Genomic DNA, 25,705 nt, shown 5'->3' with positions numbered 1-25,705 from the left:
ATTACAGAGTCACAGTAGCATTACAAGTGCACTGATATACAAATATTAGAAGTAAGAAAGAATAAAAATAAAGTTACCTTTAAAATGATGTACAAGATTTACAAGATATCCAATTTCACACTGATAAGATGGTAGTGCAAGAACTACCGTAATATTATATGCAAGGGATGCACATTCACAGTACTCAGATAAGAAGTGATGGCAGTATTGCACAGGAAGTCCACAATAGCAGGATGTGGTAAACAACTTAAACAGAGCTCTGGTAAACAAAGGTTAATAATAGTCTAACAGGAGGGGGTCATCACTTCCCCAGCTATAGGTTGACTCATTGTAGAAGCTAGTGGCCGAGGATAAGAATGACCTCATATAGTGCTCTTTGGAGCAGTGCAATGTTCTCAGTCTATCAGCCAAGGTGGCATGCAGAGGGTGAGAAACATTGTCCAGAATTGCCAGGCTTTTCCAGAGGATCCTTTGTTCTACCACAGCCTCCAGTGTGTCCAGTTTGACTCCTATAACAGAGCCAGCTTTTCTAATCGGTTAATTGAGCCTGTTGGTATCACCCGTGTTGATGACATTGCCTCTGCACACCACATAGAAGATTGTACTTACTTTTATATGCAAAAATGCAATGAAAAACTTATTTTCAGTAACATCCCAGGTACATAGTATTAGACCAGCAGCATTCACAAGAACAAATTAAACATAAATTATACACTATTTTTGAAAGAAATAATACAATTAGAAGAAAAAGTCAATTTTATGCAAGGTGATAAAAATATCCCAAGTTTTGGGTAAGCGGAAATGGCGTGCTCTAGACAGTGACTTATGTTGGGTGTAGAGGATCAGGAACTTTAGATTCCCCAGTGCTATTATTTCAGAGAATCCATCTTGGGTCCAGCATGTTTGCAAAGATTCAGCATGTCATCAAAAAGTTTGACAAACTTCTATAAATGTGCAGTGGAAAATATATTGACTGGTTGCATCATGGCCCGGTATGGAAACACCAACACCTTTGAATGGAAAATCCCACAAAAAGTAGTAAATATGGTCCAGTCCATCACGGGTAAAGCCCTCTCCACCACTGAGCTCATCTACATGGAGTGCTATTGTAGGTAAGCAGCATCCATCATCAAGGATCCCCACCATCCATGCCATACTCTCTTCTCACTGCTGCCATCAGGAATAAGGTGCAGGAGCCTCAGGACCCACACCACCAGGTTCAGGAAGTTCTTACCTCTCAACCATCAGGTCCTTGAACCAGTGGGGATAACTTTGGGCTCACACCCCCACTAAACTATTCCCACAGCCTATGAACTCACTTTCAAAGACTCTTCATCTCATGTTCTCAATGTTTATTGTTTACTTACAATTATCATTATTTCTTTTTTTCTTGCTCGCCATTTATACTGACCTGGCTTGTGTATCTAGACAGTTAGGATGAAACATCCACGGATAACCCTGACCAGCGGAGGCCTATAGGGGGCAATTAGATTGTTTTGCTGAATTTTTTTGGGTCTGTCTGTAGCAAAGCACCATTGTTTCAAGTAAAAGGGTGATCAGCAATATTATAACTGGAGAGAAATTAATTTCGACACTTTTTGATTGCAACTTGAGAATAAATCCACCTAAATACCAGAATTCAGAAGATGAAAGGAGAATGTCAGAGAGTCCTACAGCATGGAAAGAGGTCCTTTGGTCCAACTGTCCATGCTGACCAAGATTCCTATCTATAATAGTCTCACTTGCCTGTGTTTGGTCCGTATTTCTCTAAACCAGGGATTCCCAACCTTGGGTCCATGGACCCCTCGGTTAATGATAGAGTCTGTGGCAGAAAAAAGGTTGGGAAACCCTACAAAGCTTTCCTAACTATGTTCATATCCAAGTGCCATTTAAATATTGCTAATGTATCTGCCTCAACCACTTCCTCTGGCAGTTCATTCCATATACAGACCGCCCTCTGGATGAAAAGGTTGTCCATCAAGTTCCTATTAAATTATGGTCTTATGGTCTAAATCTTTCCCATCTCTCCTTAAACCTATGCCCTCTAGTTCCTGATTTCCAAACTCTGAATAAAAAGACTGTTTGCACTGACACTCTCTATGCCCCTCAAGTTTCATAAACCTCTATATGATCATTCCATTCTCTTAGGCAACAATGAGAAAAGCTCCAACCTGCTCAACCTCTCTCCACTGACTCCATCTAGTCCTGGCAATATCCTCATAAATCTCCTCTGCAGTCTTTCCAGCTCAATGACATCTTTTCTGTAGCAAGGTGACTGAAGCTGAACATGGTCTTCCAAATGCAATGTCACCAATATCTTGTACAAATCTACAACTCCACAAATTCATAAATTTGACTGAAGTGACCAAAATACAGCAAAATTTGTAATGAAAAATGGGGCAGAAACAATTCAGTTTGAATTGGAAATAGGTTTTAGGGGTGAAATAGTTTACTCAAGTTCCTTTTATGGAAATAGAAGTGGAAGGAACTGCAGAATAAGTGGGAAATTGGCAAGTGGTCAGAAAAAGGGTGGATGATATTTCCTGAAGAAATATTACAAGGGATCTATGAAATGTATTTGAGCAGCTAAGGAAAGAGCAGGGAGTTTGAGGCATAAAGCCCATGCTGACCACAGCATCCTCCCTGGTAGTCCCAGTTTCCTGCGTTTGGTCCATAGCTCTCCAAGCCTCTCCCTTCTATGTACCTATCCAAATACCTCTTAAATGTTCCAGTTGCACCCATTTCAACCACTTCCTCTGGTACCTCATTCCAGGTACTCACTATCCTCAATGGAAAGATTTATTTCTCAGATCTCTTTTAAATCCCTTCCCTTTATCTTCTATCAGTGCCCTTTAGTTTTGGACTCCTCGAACCTGGGGAAAAGACAATGACCTATCCACTTTATCCCAGTGGCCACACATTTTAATTCCACATCCTATTCCCATTCTGATATGTCTATCCACGGCCTCCTCTACTGTAAAGATGAAGCCACACTCAGATTGGAGGAACGACACCTTATATTCCGTCTGGGTAGCCTCCAACCTGATGGCATGAACATTGACTTCTCTAACTTCCGCTAATGCCCCACCTCCCCCTCGTACCCCATCCGTTATTTATTTATATACACACATTCTCTCTCTCACTCTCCTTTTTCTCCCTCTGTCCCTCTCACTATACCCCTTGCCCATCCTCTCGGTTTTTCACCCCTCCCCCTTTTCCTTCTCCCTGGGCCTCCTGTCCTATGATCCTCTCGTATCCCTTTTGCCAATCACCTGTCCAGCTCTTGGCTCCATCCCTCCCCCTCCTGTCTTCTCCTGTCATTTTGGATCTCCCCCTCCCCCTCCCACTTTCAAATCTCTTACTAGCTCTTCCTTCAGTTAGTCCTGACGAAGGGTCTCGGCCCAAAACGTCGATTGTACCTCTTCCTAGAGATGCTGCCTGGCCTGCTGCGTTCACTAGCAACTTTGATGTGTGTTGCTTGAATTTTCAGCATCTGCAGAATTCCTCGTGTTATCCACACCCTTCCTGATTTTATAAACACTATGAGGTTACCCCCTCATTCTCCTGTGCTCCAGGGAATCAAGATGTCTTCCGCGCTCTCTGCAGCTTGACGATGTCTTTTCTGTGACAGAGTGACCAAAACCATACACAATACTCACAAATGCGATGCACCTAACAACTTGTTAATATGAACATAATGTCCCTACCCCTAAACTCGATGCCCAAGACTAATGAAGGTGAGCATGCTAAAAGCCTTCTTCAAAACCCTGTCTGCTCTTGCAGCTAGATTTAGTGAAATGTGCACGTGTAGGTACATGGATGAAAGTAAAATGGAGAGCTACGTGAGAGTGAAGAGTTGGAATAATCTTGGAGTAGGTTAAAAAGTGGGAACAATATCATGGGCCTCTTCTGTGCTGTATGCTCTATGTTCTAAATGCTTTATAGCCATTCAGGCAATTCAACCCAATCTCAGACTGCTGACTTGTGGAGTCAAATATCATTTATGAGTGCGATCAACCCAAAATATCTTCAAGATGATTTCTCAATACAGCAAACAGATCATGTGCACATTGTGGGGCAGGGAATGAAGCAGAAAACATGCTTTACACTTCAAATTGTTGAGATCGCATCACAGTTCCATCACTTCTGATGTTTGGGACTTTTATTCTAAAATTACTTCCCTTGATTTTCAATTAAATACCATTGTGCTTCACCTGAGTATTTCATTAACTTCACAAATATACTTCTATTTGGATACTTAACATTCAATTAGAATAAAGCACACATTACCTCAGACCAATCGAGAGGAACCCATTCAGGTGGACAGGTGTGGTTATTGCAACTTTCCTTTATTGTGGGGCGTTCTTTTGTACAGTAACTATCATCCAGTACTTTTTCCTCAGAGGCACTGACTTTTTGGATGCACATGACATCTCGAGTACGAAGTCCACCATTGCAGGACCTACTACACTCAGACCAGTCACCTACAATCCAGCTGGAAAAGTGTGAAACAAATTATTTTGTTATTGATCCATACATCCTGACAAGTGACTAAAAATGGAAAATTGTTCTGAATGCTTAACAGGTCAGGCAGCATCTGTGGGCAAAGAGTTTCAGGTCAATGACCTTTGATTGAAACATATAAATTCTTATGAAAACTTGACATAGATGCTATCTGACCAGCTGAAAATTTACACCACTTTCTTCAGTATTTTGCTTTCAAACAAATCACAGGTTTTTTTCATCGTCTGACACTGCTGTTATCTGGCTTCAATGAATGATTGGTTGGCATAAATAATATTCTCTGTCTGGGAATCTATTGGCAGTTGGCAGAGCACAGCACATTATGAAGTACTGGCTGTACATTCTACTTCACTGCTGAAATTCAGTTCCATTTAAATCACTGGATCTAAATTTCAGGAACAGAATACAGGATGCAGCTGAGAATGGAGTCTGAGGCAATGATTTTTATAGAAGCATTGCTTTCAGTGGCTAAATGTGAAGCCATAACTTGTGCATTCTAGGTGAGGTCTAAGACTTGGTGGTAGGGTCTCACTGTAGATGGAGGAAGTTACAAAGAATGGTGCATTGCATATGGAGGCTCAGAATGGTAGGTAAGGACAAGGGGAACTCTATCCTTGTTATGGTGCTGGGAGGATGGAGTAAAGGTAGATGTGTGGGATTAGCCAGTCTATATTTCTGCTTCTGCAACATTTGGTTTTTGGGCAGCCAGACACCTCTGGAGAATGTTAATAACTAGTGAAAATTTAAGACATGACTTTAACCAATGTTGGATCAGACTGTTTAATTCTTAGATCAGACTGTTTAATTGTCATTTTCTTTGCAACTTAATAATTAATTATCTGCTTGTGTTTTATATAATTACTTATATACATGTAACTGTTTTGTATGCTTCCTAGTAGCCAGGGTATGTATATACAGTTGTTCAGTGTGCCCCCTAATGGTTACATTTGTATGAATCTAGAAAGCTCTGGAAGCTTCTCTGGTACTGCATTATTTGAATAGGGGCTTCCTGATCGGCTGACTCACTTACAAATTTGAATGGAATCTTTCTTTTCTATGGGTATAAAAAACACTGACCATGCAGCGGCACTATCTTTTGCCTCTCCTTCTCTTCATTTACTAGACCTCTATCACTGTCCAATATCAACTTTCTTTGTTCTATTAACATTTAATAAAACAATCCTGAAGCAACAAGTTTTGTGCCTCTTTCCTGACTTCCAGAAGAACCTTACATAAAAAACATCAGAATCCAACACTAAGAGCAGGAATGGCACAGGCGGGCAACACTGAAATCTTTCTCCATAATAGTGAGACACCCAGGAAATTTCAACATACAAGTCAGATCTTTTGTTACTGGACAGCTACCAGCATGAATAAGGGAAAAAAAAACAGCCTATAGTGGCAACAGGAAAGAAATGCTGGGAGAGGCAGTGAATGAGACAATAGGAATGGTACTGAGTCATAATCCAGTCTTAATCTGTTTGTAAAACAGCAGTAACTGAATCAAAGAAATCACTGCCACGTCCCCAAAGACAATTCAGGATGTTTGATGAATACAATTCTTGCTGGTGACACCCACATCCTATAAATACATAAATAATGAAGGATGAATTTGGAAGATTCTCAGTGTGGGCATAAGGAACCTGAATAGGGAGAGCTCAGAGGAATGAACAAAATGCTGGAGGAACTCAATGGGCCAGGCAGCATCTGTGAGGGAAACGGACAGTTGATGTTTCGGGTTGAGACCCTTCATTTTAGTCTAAATCAGGGTTTTCTCAATGTGGAGTCTATGGATCCCTTGCTTAATGATATTGGTCTATGGCATAAAAAAAAGGTTAGGAACCCCTGGTCTAGATGAAGGGTCTCAACCCAAAATGTCAACTGTCCATTTCCTTCCACAGATGCTGCTCGACCCGCTGAGTTCCTCCAATAAATTATTTGCTGTTTCAGAGGAAGACTGGCTTCAATTGCACTTCGAAGCCCATTGAAACACTCCTGGTCCACCTTGCCTCACAGAGCAGAATAAAACATTCTAAGCACAAACGCCTTCAGCCCAAGATCACCTTCCAATGGTCAGGACCTGACGGTGTGCAGTCTAACAAAAGTAACGAGTGTTTTTCTTGTAATTACAAGAAACTTGATTGCTGCAACACCTTCTATATTTGGACCTTTCATCAAAGTGCAACCATTGGTTTCATCTATACACCAAAATAATATCTCTAACTTCAGACCAAGTAGAACATGTAAACGTTGGTCTGGGGAACTGTGTATACCAGGGATTAATCTTAACTATTCAGTGGCTTGGTTTCTGCTCAAAAAGTAGATAGAAACATAAACATAGAAACATAGAAAATAGGTGCAGGAGTAGGCCCTTCGGCCCTTCGAGCCTGCACCGCCATTCAGTATGATCATGGCTGATCATCCAGCTCAGAACCCTCCACCAGCCTTCCCTCCATACCCCCTGATCCCCCTAGCCACAAGGGGCCATATCTAACTCCCTCTTAAATATAGCCAATGAACTGGCCTCAACTGTTTCCTGTGGCAGAGAATTCCACAGATTCACCACTCTCTGTGTGAAGAAGTTTTTCCTAATCTCAGTCCTAAAAGGCTTCCCCTTTATCCTCAAACTGTGACCCCTTGTTCTGGACTTCCCCAACATCGGGAACAACCTTCCTGCATCTAGCCTGTCCAATCCCTTTAGGATTTTATACGTTTCAATTAGATCCCCCCTCAATCTTCTAAATTCCAACGAGTATAAGCCCAGTTCATCCAGTCTTTCTTCATATGAAAGTCCTGCCATCCCAGGAATCAATCTGGTGAACCTTCTTTGTACTCCCTCTATGGCAAGGATGTCTTTCCTCAGATTAGGGGACCAAAACTGCACACAATACTCCAGGTGTGGTCTCACCAAGGCCTTGTACAACTGCAGTAGTACCTCCCTGCTCCTGTACTCGAATCCTCTTGCTATAAATGCCAGCATACCATTCGCCTTTTTCACCACCTGCTGTACCTGCATGCCCACTTTCAATGACTGGTGTATAATGACACCCAGGTCTCGTTGCACCTCCCCTTTTCCTAATCGGCCACCGTTCAGATAATAATCTATTTTCCTGTTTTTGCCACTAAAGTGGATAACTTCACATTTATCCCCATTAAATTGCATCTGCCATGAATTTGCCCACTCACCTAACCTATCCAAGTCACCCTGCATCCTCTTAGCATCCTCCTCACAGCTAACACTGCCGCCCAGCTTCGTGTCATCCGCAAACTTGGAGATGCTGCATTTAATTCCCTCATCCAAGTCATTAATATATATTGTAAACAACTGGGGTCCCAGCACTGAGCCTTGCGGTACCCCACTAGTCACTGCCTGCCATTCTGAAAAGGTTCCATTTATTCCCACTCTTTGCTTCCTGTCTGCCAACCAATTCTCTATCCACATCAATACCTTACCCCCAATACTGTGTGCTTTAAGTTTGCACACTAATCTCCTGTATGGGACCTTGTCAAAAGCCTTTTGAAAATTCAAATATACCACATCCACTGGTTCTCCCCTATCCACTCTACTAGTTACATCCTCAAAAAATTCTATGAGATTCGTCAGACATGATTTTCCTTTCACAAATCCATGCTGACTTGGTCCGATGATTTCACCGCTTTCCAAATGTGCTGTTATCACATCTTTGATAACTGACTCTAGCAGTTTCCCCACCACCGATGTAAGGCTATCCGGTCTATAATTCCCTGGTTTCTCTCTCCCTCCTTTTTTATAAAGTGGGGTTACATTAGCCACCCTCCAATCCTCAGGAACAAGTCCAGAATCTAAAGAGTTTTGAAAAATTATCACTAACGCATCCACTATTTCTTGGGCTACTTCCTTAAGCACTCTGGGATGCAGACCATCATGGGGATTTATCTGCCTTTAATCCCTTCAATTTACCTAACACCACTTCCCTACTAACATGTATTTCCCTCAGTTCCTCAATCTCACGGGACCCTCTGTCCCCTACTATTTCCGGAAGATTATTTATGTCCTCCTTAGTGAAGACAGAACCAAAGTAATTATTCAATTGGTCTGCCATGTCCTTGCTGCCCATAATCAATTCATCTGTTTCTGTCTGTAGGGGACCTACATTTGTCTTAACCAATCTTTTTCTTTTCATATATCTATAAAAGCTTTTACAGTCAGTTTTTATGTTCCCTGCCAGTTTTCTCTCATAATCTTTTTTCCCCTTCCTAATTAAGCCCTTTGTCCTCCTCTGCTGAACTCTGAATTTCTCCCAGTCCTCAGGTGAGCCACTTTTTCTGGCTAATTTGTATGCTTCTTCTTTGGAATTGATACTATCCCTAATTTCCCTTGTCAGCCACGCGTGCACTACCTTCCTTGATTTATTCTTTTGCCAAACTGGGATGAACAATTGTTGTAGTTCATCCATGCAACCTTTAAATGCTTGCCATTGCATATCCACCGTCAACCCTTTAAGTGTCATTTGCCAGTCTATCTTAGCTAATTCACGTCTCATACCTTCAAAGTTACCCTTCTTTAAGTTCAGAACCTTTGTTTCTGAATTAACTATGTCACTCTCCACCTTAATGAAGAATTCCACCATATTATGGTCACTCTTACCCAAGGGGCCTCTCACGACAAGATTGCTAATTAACCCTTCCTCATTGCTCAATACCCAGTCTAGAATAGCCTGCTCTCTAGTTGGTTCCTCGACATGTTGGTTCAAAAAACCATCCCGCATACATTCCAAGAAATCCTCTTCCTCAGCACCCTTACCAATTTGGTTCACCCAATCTACATGTAGATTGAAGTCACCCATTATAACTGCTGTTCCTTTATTGCACACATTTCTAATTTCCTGTTTAATACCATTTCCGACCTCACTACTACTGTTAGGTGGCCTGTACACAACTCCCACCAGCGTTTTCTGCCCCTTAGTGCTATGCAGCTCTACCCATATCGATTCCACATCTTCCCGGCTTATGTCGTTCCTTTCTATTGCATTAATCTCCTCTCTAACCAGCAACGCCACCCCACCTCCTTTTCTTTCATGTCTATCCCTCCTGAGTATTGAATATCCCTGAATGTTGAGCTCCCATCCTTGGTCACCCTGGAGCCATGTCTCTGTGATCCCAACTATATCATATTCATTAATAACAATCTGCACTTTTATTTCATCCACCTTGTTACGAATGCTCCTTGCATTGACACACAAAGCCTTCAGGTGCGCTTTTACAACTCTCTTAGCCCTTATACAATTATGTTGAAAAGTGGCCCTTTTTGATGCTTGCCCTGGATTTGTCGGCCTGTCACTTTTACTTTTCACCTTACTACTTTTTGCTTCTTCCTCATTTTACACCCCACTGTGTCTCTGCACTGGTTCCCATCCCCCTGTTGTGAACTAACCTCCTCTCGCCTAGCCTCTTTAATTTGATTCCCACCCCTAAACCATTCTAGTTTAAAGTCACCTCAGTAGCCCTCGCTAATCTCCCTGCCAGGATATTGGTCCCCCTAGGATTCAAGTGTAACCCGTCCTTTTTGTACAGGTCACGCCTGCGCCAAAAGAGGTCCCAATGATCCAAAAACTTGAAACCCTGCCCCCTGCTCCAATCCCTCAGCCACGCATTTATCCTCCACCTCATTGCATTCCTACTGTCACTGTCGAGTGGCACAGGCAGTAATCCCGAGATTACTACCTTTGCGGTCCTTTTTCTCAACTCCCTTCCTAGCTCCCTATATTCTCCTTTCAGGACCTCTTCCCTTTTCCTACCTATGTCATTGGTACCTATATGTACCACGACCTCTGGCTCCTCACCCTCCCACTTCAGGATATCTTGGACACGATCAGAAATATCCCAGACCCTGGCACCAGGGAGGCAAACTACCATCCGGGTCTCTGGACTGCGTCCACCGAATCGCCTATCTGACCCCCTTACTATCGAGTCCCCTATTACAACTGCCCTCCTCTTCCTTTCCCTACCCTTCTGAGCTACAGGGCCGGACTCTGTGCCAGAGGCACAGCCACTGTCGCTTCCCCCAGGTAAGCTGTCCCCCTCAACAGTACTCAAACAGGAGTACCTATTGTCAAGAGGCACAGCCACCGGGGTACTCTCTATTACCTGACTCTTCCCCTTCCCCCTCCTAACCGTGACCCACTGGTCTGCCTCCCGTGGCCCTGGTGTGATCACCTGTCTGTAACTCCTTTCTATCAACTCCTCACTCTCCCTGACCAGACGAAGGTCATCGAGCTGCAGCTCCAGTTCCCTAACGCGGTCCCTTAGGAGCTGCATCTCGGTGCACCTGGCGCAGATGTGGACGTCCGGGAGGCTTGGAGACTCCAGGGCCTCCCACATCCGGCACCAAGAACAACAAACTGCCCTCACACTCATACTGCCCCTCTCCTCAAATAACAGCAAAACATGAATACCAAACCTTCCTCACCTTGCCCGTTTCCGCCTAAGCCCGGTGAGCCGAAGCCCTTAAGCCCTCACTCTGCTCCCAGCTCACTCCGCTGCCCGCTGTTTAAGGCTCTGTTCCTTTTAAATCTTCCACGCTTCACTGCCCGACATCACACGCCTATGCAGTCCCGCCTTTCTGAACGCCGACGGAAAAAAAACCGAAAAATTCAAAAATGTCTTCCTCCGCACTCCTGCTCCAACTCTCAGACTTCCTTCTTCGAATCAAACCCGAAGCAGGATTTCTGCCCTTTTAAATCTTCCGCGTTTCATTGCCCAACGTCACACGCCTGCGCAGTCCCGCCTTTCTGAACGCCGATGGAAAAAAACCCGAAAAATTCAAAAATGTCTTCCTCCGCACTCCCGCTCCGACTCTCAGACTTCCTTCTTCGAATTATACTCATTCAGATACGAGTATTTCCATTAACTTTAATTTAAATTAAGTCTAGAAATTCCTTGCAAGAGCTTAAAGAATACTCTGCACCAAGAAAAACTACCTCCATGAGTCTGGATAAATAAGTGCACTGCAGTTTGCCATACAACAGCTGGTTCTTGAACAGAGCTATTCAGTCCTTCCCTTATAGTCCTGCATGTTTTTCAATCTAGTCTTAATCCAGTTACCTTTGAATGTTAAACACAAGAGATTCTGCTGGAATGATGCTGTAAATCTAGAGCAACACATACAAAATGGTGGAGAACTCAGGTCAGACAGTATGTATGGAAATGAATGGTCTTGACCTGAAATATCGACTCTTTATTCCTCTCCTTAGATGCTGCCTGATCCAGCATTTTGTGTGTGTTATCTTCGAATGTTATTGCTGCACATGCGTTCACCAACATCAAATATGAATTTCATTCATAACTATTCACTGCATTTGTATTTTGTGTTTAAAGCAGTTGATTAAGAACAAATTTAGTTGAAAACTAAATCTTTGAAGCTTTGCAAGGCTAGTCATAGTATCAATCAGTGATTAGAATGGCCGAAGTACCATGTAAGTAAGCATTATGGATCGTGATAATTTACTGGTTCTTACTTTTGCATCTTCAGGAGTTATTTCACTTGGTATACTTCCTGTGTTACTTACACTGATGTACATGGCTCTGTATTGCAAGCACGTTGTTTCTCTGGAAGCTTGTTTTCATTGTTACAGTAATGGGTAGAAACAACAGAATTATCATCCAATTTCTTGCACACAATGGGTTGCTCCTGTATACCTATTCAGAAATGATAAAATGTAGTGATCAGTAAACTTGAATGGTACACTGTCAGTACTGGAGATCACCTTTTAGAAACCCTCTTGGCCCAGGTCAATGGTTCCTGTAATTTCTACAACGCACACCCTCAACCACTACTACTTTATCATTTCCTGCCAGTCACAGTATCTCCAGACTCTCCTGTGCTCAGCCACACTTTTTGGACATACAATCAATCTCTGCATAATAAGCTATTTTACGTAGTGTATGCATATCTTAGTGTGTTTTTTTTGTGCTGCATTGGATCTAGAGTAACAACTGTTTTGTTCTCCTTTACACTTGTGTACTGGAAATGACATTAAACAATCTTGAAACTTAACTCTTCAAAATTTTATTTACAAAATGCTGAAATTAATCTGGAGATTAAAAATTAACAGGGTCGTTCAAAATCAAATTGTTTGGTGTGCATGCATTTCCTTTAGGTTTATATTGAGTGTTGCATTGTTTACTGTTACATATTAAATTCAATAAGAAGTAAACAGGGCTTTTACAATCTGATGGTCTAGTCATTTGGTACATGACAGGACAATGGAGAGAAAGAGTAAATGTGCACAGGCCTGGTATCACTGGGCCATAACAGATTTATATGAATGCTGTCTCGACTAAAAAGCCTTAGTTATGGGGAGAAGTTGGCCACAATGGATCTTTATTCCCTGGAATGTAGAATGAGGATGACCTCATGGAAGCTTCTAAAATCATGAAGGGTATAGATAATTGGAGGGTCAAGGTCCTTACTCCAGGGTTGGGGAGTCCTAAACACAGATACAAGAGGGGAAATAAAGAGACTTGAGAGGTAACATCTCTACACAGAGGGTAGTGAGTACCTGGAATTATCTGTCAGAGGAAGTGGTCGAAGCAGGAGGATACAATTGCAAACATTTAAGAAAAGGAGAGGGTCTTGGAGAGTTGTGGGCTATTTGCAGGCATTTTGGACTATCAAATAGAATGCTGAAGTTGGCATGTGCTATTTGGGCTGAAGGGCCTGTTTCTGTTCTGCATTACTCTATGAATCTATGTTATGAGGTGGTGAATGCAATTGCTATAGCTACTTGTTGGTACAATAATACCAACACTGAAGTTAGGCATATTCACCCAATTATGGTCATACATTTGGCATTCCCTATCCAATTGCATCCATCATAATCATGGTTACTGTTGATATGTTGCTACTTCATACCTCCTGCACAGATTGCAGTACACTTGGACCACGGAAAATAGTGCCATGCATAATTTGTCAGTGAGTCACCAGCACCTGTGAGTATGATGGGTGCATTAAATTTGTAATGAATACCCTGATATTCCTCTTGTACCAGCACCTGAATAAAAAAAAAAAGAAAAGTAAGGTTAGGTACAAAATGCCACATTCAAATAAATCAATAAATATATTTTAAAGAAATAAATAATTACATTCTGTTATGTTGCCTGATTGTTATGGTGCAAGGAAGATATCTGTGATTGTTCAAATGCATTTTAATGTAAACTCAGGTAATCGTTCATTTGTTATGTGTCATATGACATGGGCAATCACGGTCTTTCCATGACAATGATTGTTCTTGGCAAATTTTTCTACAGAAGTGGTTTGCCATTGCCTTCTTCTGGGCAGTATCCTTATAAGACAGGTGACCCTAGCCATTATCAATACTCTTCAGAGATTGGCTGGCTGGTGTCAGTGGTCACATAATCAGGACCTGTGATATACACCAGCTGCTCATATGATCATCCACTACCTGCTCCCATGGCTTCATGTAACCCTGATTGGGAGTTGGGGTAGTGGCTAAGCAGGTGCTACACCTTTCTCAAGGGTGACCTGCAGGCTAGTGGAAGGAAGGAACACCTTATACCTCCTTTGGCAGAGATCAATCTCCACCCTGATGCTCAGGCAAACCCATTTTAAATTAACCAATGCAACTTTGGGGGCATCTTATTCCAGTTTCCTGACCAAATCCATTATGGGAACTCCACTCTAATCTCCATATATAATTACAATTGTCAAAAACACCACTTCCTGTAAGTGACTACAACATTTAGACAAATGGCTACAAGAACAAACTTGCATTAGAAGTACTTAGAAAAATTAATGAAACAAAATGCTTTTAAGATTTATTTTGGAAGATAATAGTAGCTTGCTCTGGTTAATAGCAATCAGCTTTAAACAAACTGTTTCAAAGTATCATCTGAACTATGAAAAAAAGATTGATTACCATAAGAAAAAGACTTGCATTAGTAGGTCCTAATGCTTCTAGACACTCAGGCTCATCATCCGGTCTCTTATAATGGAAGACAGTCCCAGCAATATTGAACTCCTGTGGTGTATCAATGGACCAGCCACCATTAACAAAGTATTCATCACTGTCAGATTTCAGTGCTGAAAATGAAAATGATTTTGAAACAGTATCATTTATATTTATTTATTGCGGTAACAGTAATTTATGTCTTGCACTGTAATGCTGCCACAAAACAACAAATTTCACAACATTTTAGGTTACAACAGAACATTGATAAGATGCAGGTGGAGTTTAACCTGGAACCTTTCACAGTCCAACATGAAAGTTCAAAGTAATTCACTTTGGAATGCTGAATTTGAAGACAGAATGCAGGTTTAATGGCAAGATTCTTGCAGTGTAGGAACAGAGGGATCTTGGGCTCACGTCTATAGACTCCTCAAAGTTACTGTGCAAATTGATGGAGTTGTTAAGAAGGTATATGGTATGTTGGCCACTAATCTGAGGACTGACTACAAGAGTCGTGAAGTAATATTGCAGCTCTATAAAACACTGGTTAGAACATACTGGGTACATTGTGTTTGGTTCTGGCCGCCTAATTATAGGAAGGATGTAGAAGCTTTAGAGAGGATGCAGAGATTTACCAGGATACTGTTTGGATTAGAAAGCATGTCTTATGAGGATAGATTGAGCGAGCTAGGACTTTTCTCTTTAGATTGAAGGAGGATGAGCGGTGACCTTTTAGAATTGTACAAGATAATGAGAGGCATAGATCAAGTGGATATCCAGTGCCTTTTTTCCCAGGACAGAAATGGCTAATACCAGAGAACATAGTAGTTCCAAGGTGATTGGAGGAAAGTATAGAGGGATGGCAGAGAAAGGATCTTTACACAGAATGTGGTGAGTGTGTAGAACGCTCTGCCCGGGGTGGTGGCAGAGGCAACCTTGATGATTTGGATCACTATTATAAGATACAAAATATGATACTGCATACTAAGAAAATAAAATGCTGGTTCTAATTCATCAGAAAGCTTGGCTTATGGGAATGAAACATTAAGAACAATTGTTTCTGCTGACATAGGATTCTGGAATAAAAACAGTAAAGACTCACTAGCATAAATATCAGAGAAAATAAAAAAGAAAAAAGTAGATACTGGTAACACACACAAGATGCTGGAGGAACTCAGCAGGCCAGGCAGCATCTATGGAAAAATGTACAGTTGACGTTTCAGGCCAGCACCCTTTGGCAGGACTGGAGAAAAAAAGATGAAGGGTAGATTTAAAAGGTGGGGGATGGGAGAGAGAAACACAAAGTGAAAGGTGAAACCTGAAGGGGGAGGGATGAAGTAAAGAGCTGGGAAATTGATTGGTGAAAGAGATACAGGGCTGGGGAAGGGGGAGTCCAATAGCAGAGAACAGAAGACCATGGAACAAAGAAAAGTGGGGAGGAGCACCAGAGGAAGGCGATGGGTGGCCAAGGAGATAAGGTGAGAGAGGGAAAAGGGATGGGAATGGTGAAGGAGTGGGTGGGGGCAGCCACTTCCGGAAGTTCGAGGAACTGATGTTCGTGCCATCAGGTTGGAGGCTACCCAGACTGATTATAAGTTGTTGATCCTCCAACCTGAGTGTGGCCACATCGCGACTGTAGAGGAGGCCATGGATTGACATATCAGTATGGGAATGGGAAGTGGAATTAAAATGGGTGGCCACTGGGAGATCCTGCACTGGGACACATGCACCTGCCCCTACACCTCCTCCCTCACTATCTTTCAGGGCCCCAAACAGTCCTTCCACATGATGCAACACTTCACGTGTGAATCTGCCAGGGTCATATATTGTGTCTGGTGCTCCCGGTGTGGCCTCCTGTATATCAGTGAGATCTAATGTACATTGGGAGACTGTTTCGCTGAGCACCTACACTCCATCCGCCAGAAAAGCAGGATCTCCCAGTGGCCACTCATTTTAATTCTACTTCCCATTCCGATATGTCAATCCATGGCCTCCTCTACTGTCGTGATGAGGCCACATTCAGGTGTTATATTCAACTTATATTCAGTCTGGGTAGCCTCCAACCTGATGGCATGAACATAGGTTTCTCAAACTTCCAGCAGTGGCTGCCTCACCTATTCCTTCCCAGCCCTTTTCCATCTCGCACCTTATCTCCTTGCCTGTCCATCGCCTCCCTCTGGTGCTCCTCTCCCCTTCTCTTTTTTCCATGGCCTTTCGTTCTCTCCTATCGGACTACCCCTTCCCCAGCCCTGTATCTCTTTCACCAACCAACTTTCCAGCTCTACTTCATTCCTCTCCCTCCCAGGTTCATCTATCACCTTGTGTTTCTCACTCCCCTCCCCCACCTTTAAAATTTACTCCTCATCTTTTTTTCTCCAGTCCTGCTGAAGGGTCTTGGCCTGAAATATCGACTGTATATTTTTCCATAGATGCTACCTGGCTGCTAAGTTCCTCCAGCATTTTGTGTGTGTTGCTTGGATTTCCGGCATCTGCAGATTTTCTCTTGTTTGTAAGTAGATACCGGGCTTGTGAATTGACTTGTTTCTTGTGCTACAGATGCTGACTGATCTGATAACTGGTATGTTATGTTTTAATATTAGATTTCCAGTATCTGCATATTGTTTTAAATTTTCAATTTATGAAAATATGTTTCATAAAGGAATAGAGGGACGTTGCATGGGTGATGCAGGCCTCCATTATTTTTCAATTATATGTATCATACTTCAGACAAGACACATCAGTGCATCATCTAAACAAGTTGGGTAAAGATTCAACTACACACCTTGGTTAAGATTGTTAATAACACCCTGTTTGGGGAGAAGACTTAGTTGTTTAGTACATACAGAGAAAGCGCTGTTGCTATTTTTTTTAAGAGTGACTGTAACTTACCAAGGTAGTTCTGAGATACATTTAGTTCCTTAATCTCAATGTGGACTGATCCTTTAGGAATATGGATAACTTCGACATAACCTGAAAGAACCATATTTATGTAGTTATCAAAATTATTTAGTGGAATAGTTCACCATGGAACACATTTTCATATAGTTACACTATTCTGTGTATAGTTATTAAAATAAACATGTCAATATAACTTACAATTGACAGAAGGGTTTCTTCTCACTTATGTACTTTAATGTGATTTCTTACATGTTCACCAAGTCATCCAACAAGCTGCATGCTCCATACTTCTTTCACATAAGATGCAACAAAGACTTTGTTGAATTAGACTGTTTAATTGTTATTTTCTTTGCAGCTTTACAATTAATTACTTGCTTGTAATTTATATAACTATTTAAATACATGTTACTGTTCGCTAGTGGTCATAGTATGTATATGCAATTGTTCAGTTTGTCCCCTAGTGATTCCTGTTCTTGATATCATTCTGGAAGCTTCTCTGGTGTTGCATTATTTGAATAGGGGCTATCTGATTGGCTAACTCTTATCTAAAAATTTGAATGGAATGCTTCTTATCTATGGGGTATAAAAAGAGCTGACCATGAAGCCCCAGTATCTTTTTGCTTATCTCTCCCTTCACTTACTAGACCTCTATTATTGTCTGTTTTTCAATTCTCTTCTATTAGCATTTAATAAAACAATCACAAAGCAACAAATTTTGTGTCTCTTTCCTGACTTCTGAAAGAATCTTGGATTAAAAACATCAGAATCCAACACATAAGTCAAAAATTTCAGAGGTGCATCTCTCAGTACGGCTGAACATATCTGTTTGTTATCCAAGTCAAACTGCAGACAGAGTTGTTCTAGAAGACAATTCTCCTACAGTCTCAGCAAGAGAAATCACACTGGAAGTGAGTTAACCGATTTATGGTGTCTAAAGAGGTGGGACACAAAGAGAAGGATTCACAAGAAGATATTAATGCAACTTTGGAACTTTGATTTATCTTACTAGTATTTCATTTTTAACCAGGCCCTAATATAGTGGTCAACTTTCGTTCTGCTATACTATTCTTGTCTCTGAGAGATAGAAGTCGTAGGTACAAATCTCTTTCTATAGAATCAATCATAAAAACCTATGCTGCTAGCACTTAAGTACAACTCAGAAGGAATTCTGTACAGTGAGATGTGGCAACTTTGAGATGAGACACTAAATAGAGACATATTTTAATACAGTCTTAGTCACGGAATTGTTTGGCACAGAAATTGGCCCTACGGCCCACTTTCTCCATGTCAACCCTTTTGGCTAGATACACTAATCCCTTTGCTGATATTAGGTCTGTATCCTCCTGCACCTTGTTTATTTAAGTTACTGTCTGTCTCTGAAATGTAGTGGTTGCAACATATTGATGCAGCTATAAAGAAGGCAAGACAGTGGCTATACTTCCTTAGGAGCTTAAGTAGATTTGTTTTGTCACCTAAAAGACTGGAAAGCTTCTACAATTGTACCGCAGAGAGCATTCTGACTGGCTGCATTACTGTCTGGTATGGGTGTGTTACTGCACAAGATCGAAGAAAATTGAAAAGTGAATCAGCTCCATCATGGGTACTAGCCTCCATAGTATTCAAAACATCTTTAAGGAGCAGTGCCTCAGCAAGGAAGCATTCTTCATTAAGGACCCCCATCACACAGGACATGTCTTCTTCTCATTGTTACCATCAGGATGGAGGTAGAGAAGCTTGAAGGCACACACTCAGCAATTCAGGAACAGCTTCTTCCCTCTCCTAACTTTTCTAAATGGACATTGCACCCATGAACAGTACCTCACCACTATTTTTTATTTCTGTTTTTGCACTATCTATTTTAACTTAATTATTTTACATATAATTACTGTAATTCCAAGTAAGGCCTCATCATTGCTTTAAAAAGTCTCAACATTACATCCTTACTTTTATATTCCAGTCCTCTTGAAATGAATGCTAACATCGCATTTACCTTCCTCACCACAGGCTCAACCTGCAGATTAACCTTTAGGGAATTCTGCACAAGGACTCCCAAATTCCTTTGCGCCTTCGATTTATCTATTTTCTGTCTGTTTAGAAAATAGTCAACCCTTTCATTTCTTCTACCAAAGTTACACTTCCCAACATTGTATTTCATCTGCCACTTCTTTGCCCGTGCTCCTAATCTAAGTCCTTCCGTAGCCTCCCTATTTCCCCAAAACTACCTGCCCCCCCCACCTATCTTTATATTGTTTGCAAACTTTGCAACAAAGCCATTAATTCCATCATCTAAATCATTGTCGTATAATGTAAAAAGAATCAGTCCCTACGCAGACCCCTGTGGAACACCACTAGTTACCATCAGCCAACCAGAAAAGGCTCCCTTTATTCCCACTCTTTGCCTTTGAGCAGTTTTGAGTTCCTTATCTTATAAAGGATGTGCTGAAACTCAGGAGGGTTCAAAGTAGGTTCACGTAAAAGATTCCAGAATTAAACAACTTGTCATATGAAAAACGTTTGATGGCTCCGGGCTTGTATTTACTGGAATTTAGGAGAATAAGGGGTAACCTAATTGAAAACTATCAAATGGTGTAAGGCCTCGATGGAGTGGATGTGGAAAAGATGTTTTCTTTGGTGGGAGTGTCTAAGACCAGAGGACGTAGCCTCAAAATAGAGGGGCATCCTTTTAGAATGGAAATGAGGAGGAATTTCTTTAGCCAGAGAGGTGAAGCTGTGGAATTTGTGCCACAGATAGTTGTGGATGTCAGGTTTTTATATATATTTAAGCCAAAAGTTGATAGATTCTTGATTGGTCAGGACATGAAGGTATACATGGGGACGGGAGGAGCTGGGGCTGAGAGGAAAAATGGAACAGCCATAATGAAATGGCAGAAGAGACTCAATGGGCCAAATGGCCGAATTCTGCTCCTATATCTTATGGTCTTAATGTCTTATGGAAAACACCATGTGATTATACTGTGTATACTCCTTTTATGATATCAACTGACAGGCTTTGATGCTATTTTAGACAGAGTTCTATCTTACAAGATTATTTCTCCAACGGTTTGAGTGAGGCATGGCTGCGCGAGTGCGTGGACGTCAGTCACTGAGAACAGCAAGAAGAATTGAAAAAGAGACGGTTATTTCTTCAGCGGTTTGATTGGGGCACAACTGCACAAGCACGTGGACATCAGCCACTTAGAACAGTGAGAAGAGTTTAAAAGGAGACAGCTGTATAGAGCGGGCAATTGAGTAGAAGGAGCCTTTGGCTCAACAGGGCTATGGCAATAACGGGTTGAGGCGAGGTAGGTTGCCTGTGTAGAATACAGACAGGAAGAATGTGTGTGAGGCTGGTGTTCTGTGCTCAGTGTCAGATGTGGGAAGTCCGGGAGACTCCCAGCCTCCCGGACGGCACATTTGCACCAGGTGCGTCGAGCTGCAGCTCCTTAGGGACCACGTTAGGGAACTGGAGATGTAGTCGATGACCCTCGTCTGGTCAGGGAAAGTGAGGAGGTGATAGAGAGGGGCTATAGGCAGGTAGTCACACCGGGGTCTGGTCAGACAGATTAAGTGGGTAACAGTCAGGAGAGGGAAGGGCAGGAGTCAGATGCTAGAGAACACCACTGTGGCTGTACACCTTGACAATGTGTACTCCTGCTTGAGTACTGTTGGGTGGTGACGGCCTCTGGCATAGAGTCTGGCCCTGTGGCTCAGAAGGGTAGGGAAAGAAAAAGGATAGCATCAATGATAGGGGATTATATAGTTAGGGGATCAGACTGGCAACTCTGTGGACGCAGGAAAGAAGCACGGATGGTAGTTTGCCTCCCAGGTGCTAGGGTCCAGGATGTTTCTGATTGCATCCACAATATTCTGAAGTGGGAAGGAGAACAGCCAGAGGTCGTGGTACATATTGGTATCAACGATATAGGCAGGAAAAGGGAGGGGGTCCTGAAAGCAGACTACAGGGAGTTAGGAAGGAAGCTGAGAAGCAGGACCGAAAAAGTAGTAATCTCGGGATTACTGCCTCTGCCATGTGACAGTAACTACAGGAATAGAGTGAGGTGGAGGATAAATGCGTGGCTGAGGAATTGGAGCAGGGGGCAGGGATTCAGATTTCTGGATCATTGGGACCTTTTTTGGGGTGGGAGTGACCTGTACAAAAAGGACGGGTTGCACTTGAATCCCAGGGGGACCAACATCCTGGCAGGGATGTTTGCTATTGGCTCACAAATAGAGAAAGCCTGGAGACAGTGCGAGAGGGAGGATAGGCAGGTGATAGAGATGGGATGCGCTCAGACCGATGGTTTGAGATGTGTCTATTTTAATGCAAGGAGTATTATGAACAAAGCAGATGAGATTAGAGCGTGGGTCAGTACTTGGAACTATGACGTTGTGGCCATTACAGAGACATGGATGGCTCAGGGGCAGGAATGGTTACTTCAAGTGCCGGGCTTTAGATGTTTCAGAAAGGACAGGGAGAAAGGCAAAAGAGGTGGGGGCGTGGCACTGCTGATCAGAGACAGTGTCATGGCTGCAGAAAAGGAGGAAGACATGGAGGGATTGTCTACGGAGTCTCTGTGGGTGGATGTTAGGAACAGGAAGGGGTCAATAACTTTACTGGGTGTTTTTTATAGACCACCCAATAGTAACAGGGACATCGAGGAGCAGATAGGGAGACAGATTCTGGAAAGGTATAATAATATGAGTCGTTGTGGTGGGAGATTTTAATTTCCCAAATATCGATTGGCACGTCCCTAGAACGAGGGGTTTAGATGGGGTGGAGTTTGTTAGGTATGTTCAGGAAGGTTTCTTGACACAATATGTAGATAAGCCTACAAGAGGAAGAGACTGTACTTGATCTGGTATTGGGAAATGAACCTGGTCAGGTGTCAGATTTCTCAGTGGGAGAGCATTTTGGAGATAGTGATCACAATTCTATCTCCTTTACTACAGCATTGCAGAGGGATAGGAACAGAGAAGTTAAGAAAGCGTTTAATTGGAGTAAGGGGAAATATGAGGCTATCAGGCAGGAACTTGGAAGCATAAATTGGAAACAGATGTTCTCAGGGAAACGTATAGAAGAAATGTGGAAAATGTTCAGGGGATATTTCCGTGGCGTTCTGAGTAGGTACGTTCCAATGAGACATGAAAAGGATGGTGGGGTACAAGATCTGTAGTGTACAAAGGCTGTTGTAAATCTAGTCAAGAAGAAAAGAAAAGCTTACGAAAGGTTCAAAAAACTTGGTAATGATAAGAATCTAGAAGATTATAAGGCTAGCAGGAAGGAGCATAAGAAAGAAATTAGGAGAGCTAGAAGGGGCCATGAGAAGACCTTGGCGGACGGGATTAAAGAAAACCCCAAGGCATTCTACAAGTATGTGAAGAGCAAGAGGATAAGATGTGAGAGAATAGGACCAATCAAGTGTGACAGTGGAAAAGTGTCTACGGAACCGGAGGAGATAGCAGAGGTACTTAATGAGTACTTCGCTTCAGTATTCACTACGGAAAAGGATCTTAGCAATTGTAGGGATAACTTACAGTGAACTGAAAAGCTTGAGCATGTAGATATTAAGAGGATGTGCTGGAGCTTTTGGAAAGCATCAAGTTGGATAAGCCAGGACTAGACGAGATGTACCCCAGGCTACTGTGGGAGGTGAGGGACGAGATTGCTAAGTCCCTGGTGATGATCTTTGCATCATCAACGGGGATGGGAGTGGTTCGGAGCATTGGTGGGTTGTGGATGTTGTTCCATTATTCAAGAAAGGGAGTAGAGATAGCCATGATAATTATAGACCAGTGAGTCTTACTTCAGTGGTTGGTAAGTTGATGGAGAAGATCCTGAGAGGCAGGATTTATTAACATTTGGAGAGGCATAATATGACTAGGAATAGTCAGTATGGCTTTGTCAAAGGCAGGTCATGCCTTACGAGCCTGATTGAATTTTTTGAGGATGTGACTAAACACATTGATGAAGGTAGAGCCATAGATGCAGTGTATATGGATTTCAGCAAGGCATTTGACAAGGTACCCCATCCAAGGCTTATTGAGAAAGTAAGGAGGCATGGGTTCCAAGGGGACATTGCTTTGTGGATCCAGAACTGGCTTGCCCACAGAAGGCAGAGAGCGGTTGTAGATGGGTCATATTCTGCATGGAGGTCGGTGACCAGTGTTGTGCCTCAGGGATCTGTTCTGCGACCCCTACTCTTTGTGAGTTTTGTAAATGACCTGGATAAGGAAGTGGAGGGATGGGTTAGTAAATTTGCTGATGACACAAAGGTTGGGGGTGTTGTGGATAGTGCGGAGGGCTGTCAGAGGTTATAGCGGGATATTGATAGGATGCAAAGCTGGAATGAGAAGTGGTAGATGGCATTCAACCCCTGTAAGTGTGAGGTGGTTCATTTTGACAGGTCAAATATGATGGCAGAATATAGTATTAATGGTAAGACTCTTGGCAGTATGGAGGATCAGAGGGATCTTGGGGTCCGAGTCCATAGGACACTCAAAGCTGCTGCGCAGGTTGACTCTGTGGTTAAGAAAGCATACGGTGTATTGGCTTTCATCAATCATGGGACTGAGTTTAGGAGCCGAGAGGTAATGTTGCAGCTGTATAGGACCCTGGTCAGATCCCACTTGGAGTACTGTGCTCAGTTCTGGTCGCCTCACTACAGGAAGGATGTGGAAACCATAGAAAGGGTGTAGAGGAGATTTACAAGGATGTTGCCTGGATTGGGGAGCATGCCTTATGAGAATAGGTTGAGTGAACTCGGCCTTTTCTCCTTGTAGCGACGGAGGATGAGAGGTGAGCTGTCAGAGGTGTGGAATATGATGAGAGGCAGTGATCATGTGGGTAGTCAGAGGTTTTCTCCCAGGGCTGAAATGGCTAGCATGAGAGGGCACAGTTTTAAGGTGCTTGGAAATAGGTACAGAGGAGACGTCAGGGGTAAGTTTTTTTACGCAGAGAGTGGAGAGTGTGTGGAATGGGATGCTGGCGTCGGTGGTGGAGGCGGATACGATAGGGTCTTTTAAGAGACTCCTGGACAGGTAGATGGAGCTCAGAAAAATAGAGGGCTATGGGTAACCCTCGGCAATTTCTCAGGTAAGGACATGTTTGGCATAGCTTTGTGGGCCGAAGGGCCTGCATTGTACTGTAGGTTTTCTATGTTTCTATTTTTCTTTCACAATACACACAAAATGCTGGAGGAATTCAGGAAGTTATTCAGCATCTATGGAAATGAATAAACATTCAACATTTTGGGCCAAGAAAAGGAAGGGAGAAGATGCCAGAATAAGAAGCTGTGGGGATGGGGGCAGGGCAGGAGGACAAGCTAGAAGGTGATAGGTGAAGCCTGGTGGGTGGATGAGAGGAAATGAACAAAGAAGCTGTGAGGTGACAATTGGAAAAGGCAAAGGGCTGGAGAAGAAGGAATCTAATAGGAGAGGAGAGTGGACCATAGGAGAAAGGGAAGGAGGAGAGGCACTAGGAGGGGAGGTGAAAGGCAGGTGAGGAGAAGAGGTAAGAGGCTAGAGAGGGGAACTGAAGAAGGAAGGGGGAGGGGAAATTACTGGAAGTTGGAGAAATCGATGTTCGTGCTATTAGATCAGTGGCTACCCAGGTGGAACATGAGGCATTGCTCCTCTAAAGTGAGAGTGGCCTCATTGTGGCAGAAGAGGAGGCCATGGATGGACATGTCTATGGCCTCCTCCTCTTCTTAACTGAACATGCAATTCCAGTAAAATGTCAGACAAGCCTCTCAACTATTGGATAAAAAGCTACTTCACACTCACTAAAATTCTAGGATTATTTTTAATGTGACACAAATCTTACAGAACCAGAATGTGGTCTACTTTAAGGACAACTACTTCACATTACATTGTAGGTATGTGAGTTGGATCTCTCCTGCAGTGTACTAAGGAATTCTTGAGGCCAGATAACTGAACTGCAGTTTTACCCCAGTCTCATTCCAACTGGTGTCTTTCTCCTCATTGCTTCCAAAACAAGTAGTTACGCCAAGCTAACTGTAATTTTCAGATAAGCTTCACACTCCTGAGAAGAAAGAAAATTAATATTTAGAAGTTAGTTTGCTAGCCCTGTTATTATTGGAATGTTCAAATTAGATTTATCTTACCTCCATGAGGATTTGATTCATTGAAAATTCCTTCTATGGTTTCACAAGTACTCCCATCACCACCACAGACTCGGCAGCGATCCTCTCTTACATCTGAACCCAGAGTGTGATCACAGCCCACATGCTACATAGGAAGGAAGAGAAAAATGTCAGATTATTCTGTTAAAACAATTTCATTCTTTGCCATTTTCATATTTTTTAGACCCATTTTCA

The 25,705-nt window shown here is 42.5% G+C and overlaps 1 protein-coding gene across 2 annotated transcripts in view; it reads right to left on the bottom strand.

The window, feature by feature from the left end:
* Positions 1–25,705, bottom strand: part of LOC134337597 (A disintegrin and metalloproteinase with thrombospondin motifs 6-like) — a 214,649-nt gene that overhangs the window by 6,150 nt on the left and 182,794 nt on the right. For both annotated transcript variants that reach the window (XM_063032752.1, XM_063032753.1), the window contains exons 17-22: positions 25,493–25,616; positions 17,361–17,441; positions 14,442–14,605; positions 13,418–13,556; positions 12,072–12,201; positions 4,291–4,495 (exon numbers count right to left, since the gene is read on the bottom strand). In XM_063032752.1, the coding sequence (XP_062888822.1) occupies positions 4,291–4,495; positions 12,072–12,201; positions 13,418–13,556; positions 14,442–14,605; positions 17,361–17,441; positions 25,493–25,616 (843 nt within the window). The remainder of the gene's footprint in view (positions 1–4,290; positions 4,496–12,071; positions 12,202–13,417; positions 13,557–14,441; positions 14,606–17,360; positions 17,442–25,492; positions 25,617–25,705) is intronic.

The sequence above is a fragment of the Mobula hypostoma genome, chromosome 24 (assembly GCF_963921235.1).
Source record: "Mobula hypostoma chromosome 24, sMobHyp1.1, whole genome shotgun sequence".
Classification (NCBI taxonomy): Eukaryota; Metazoa; Chordata; class Chondrichthyes; order Myliobatiformes; family Myliobatidae; genus Mobula; species Mobula hypostoma.
The sequence above is the reverse complement of the archived record's forward strand: the minus strand, read 5'-3'. Positions and strand labels throughout refer to the sequence as shown.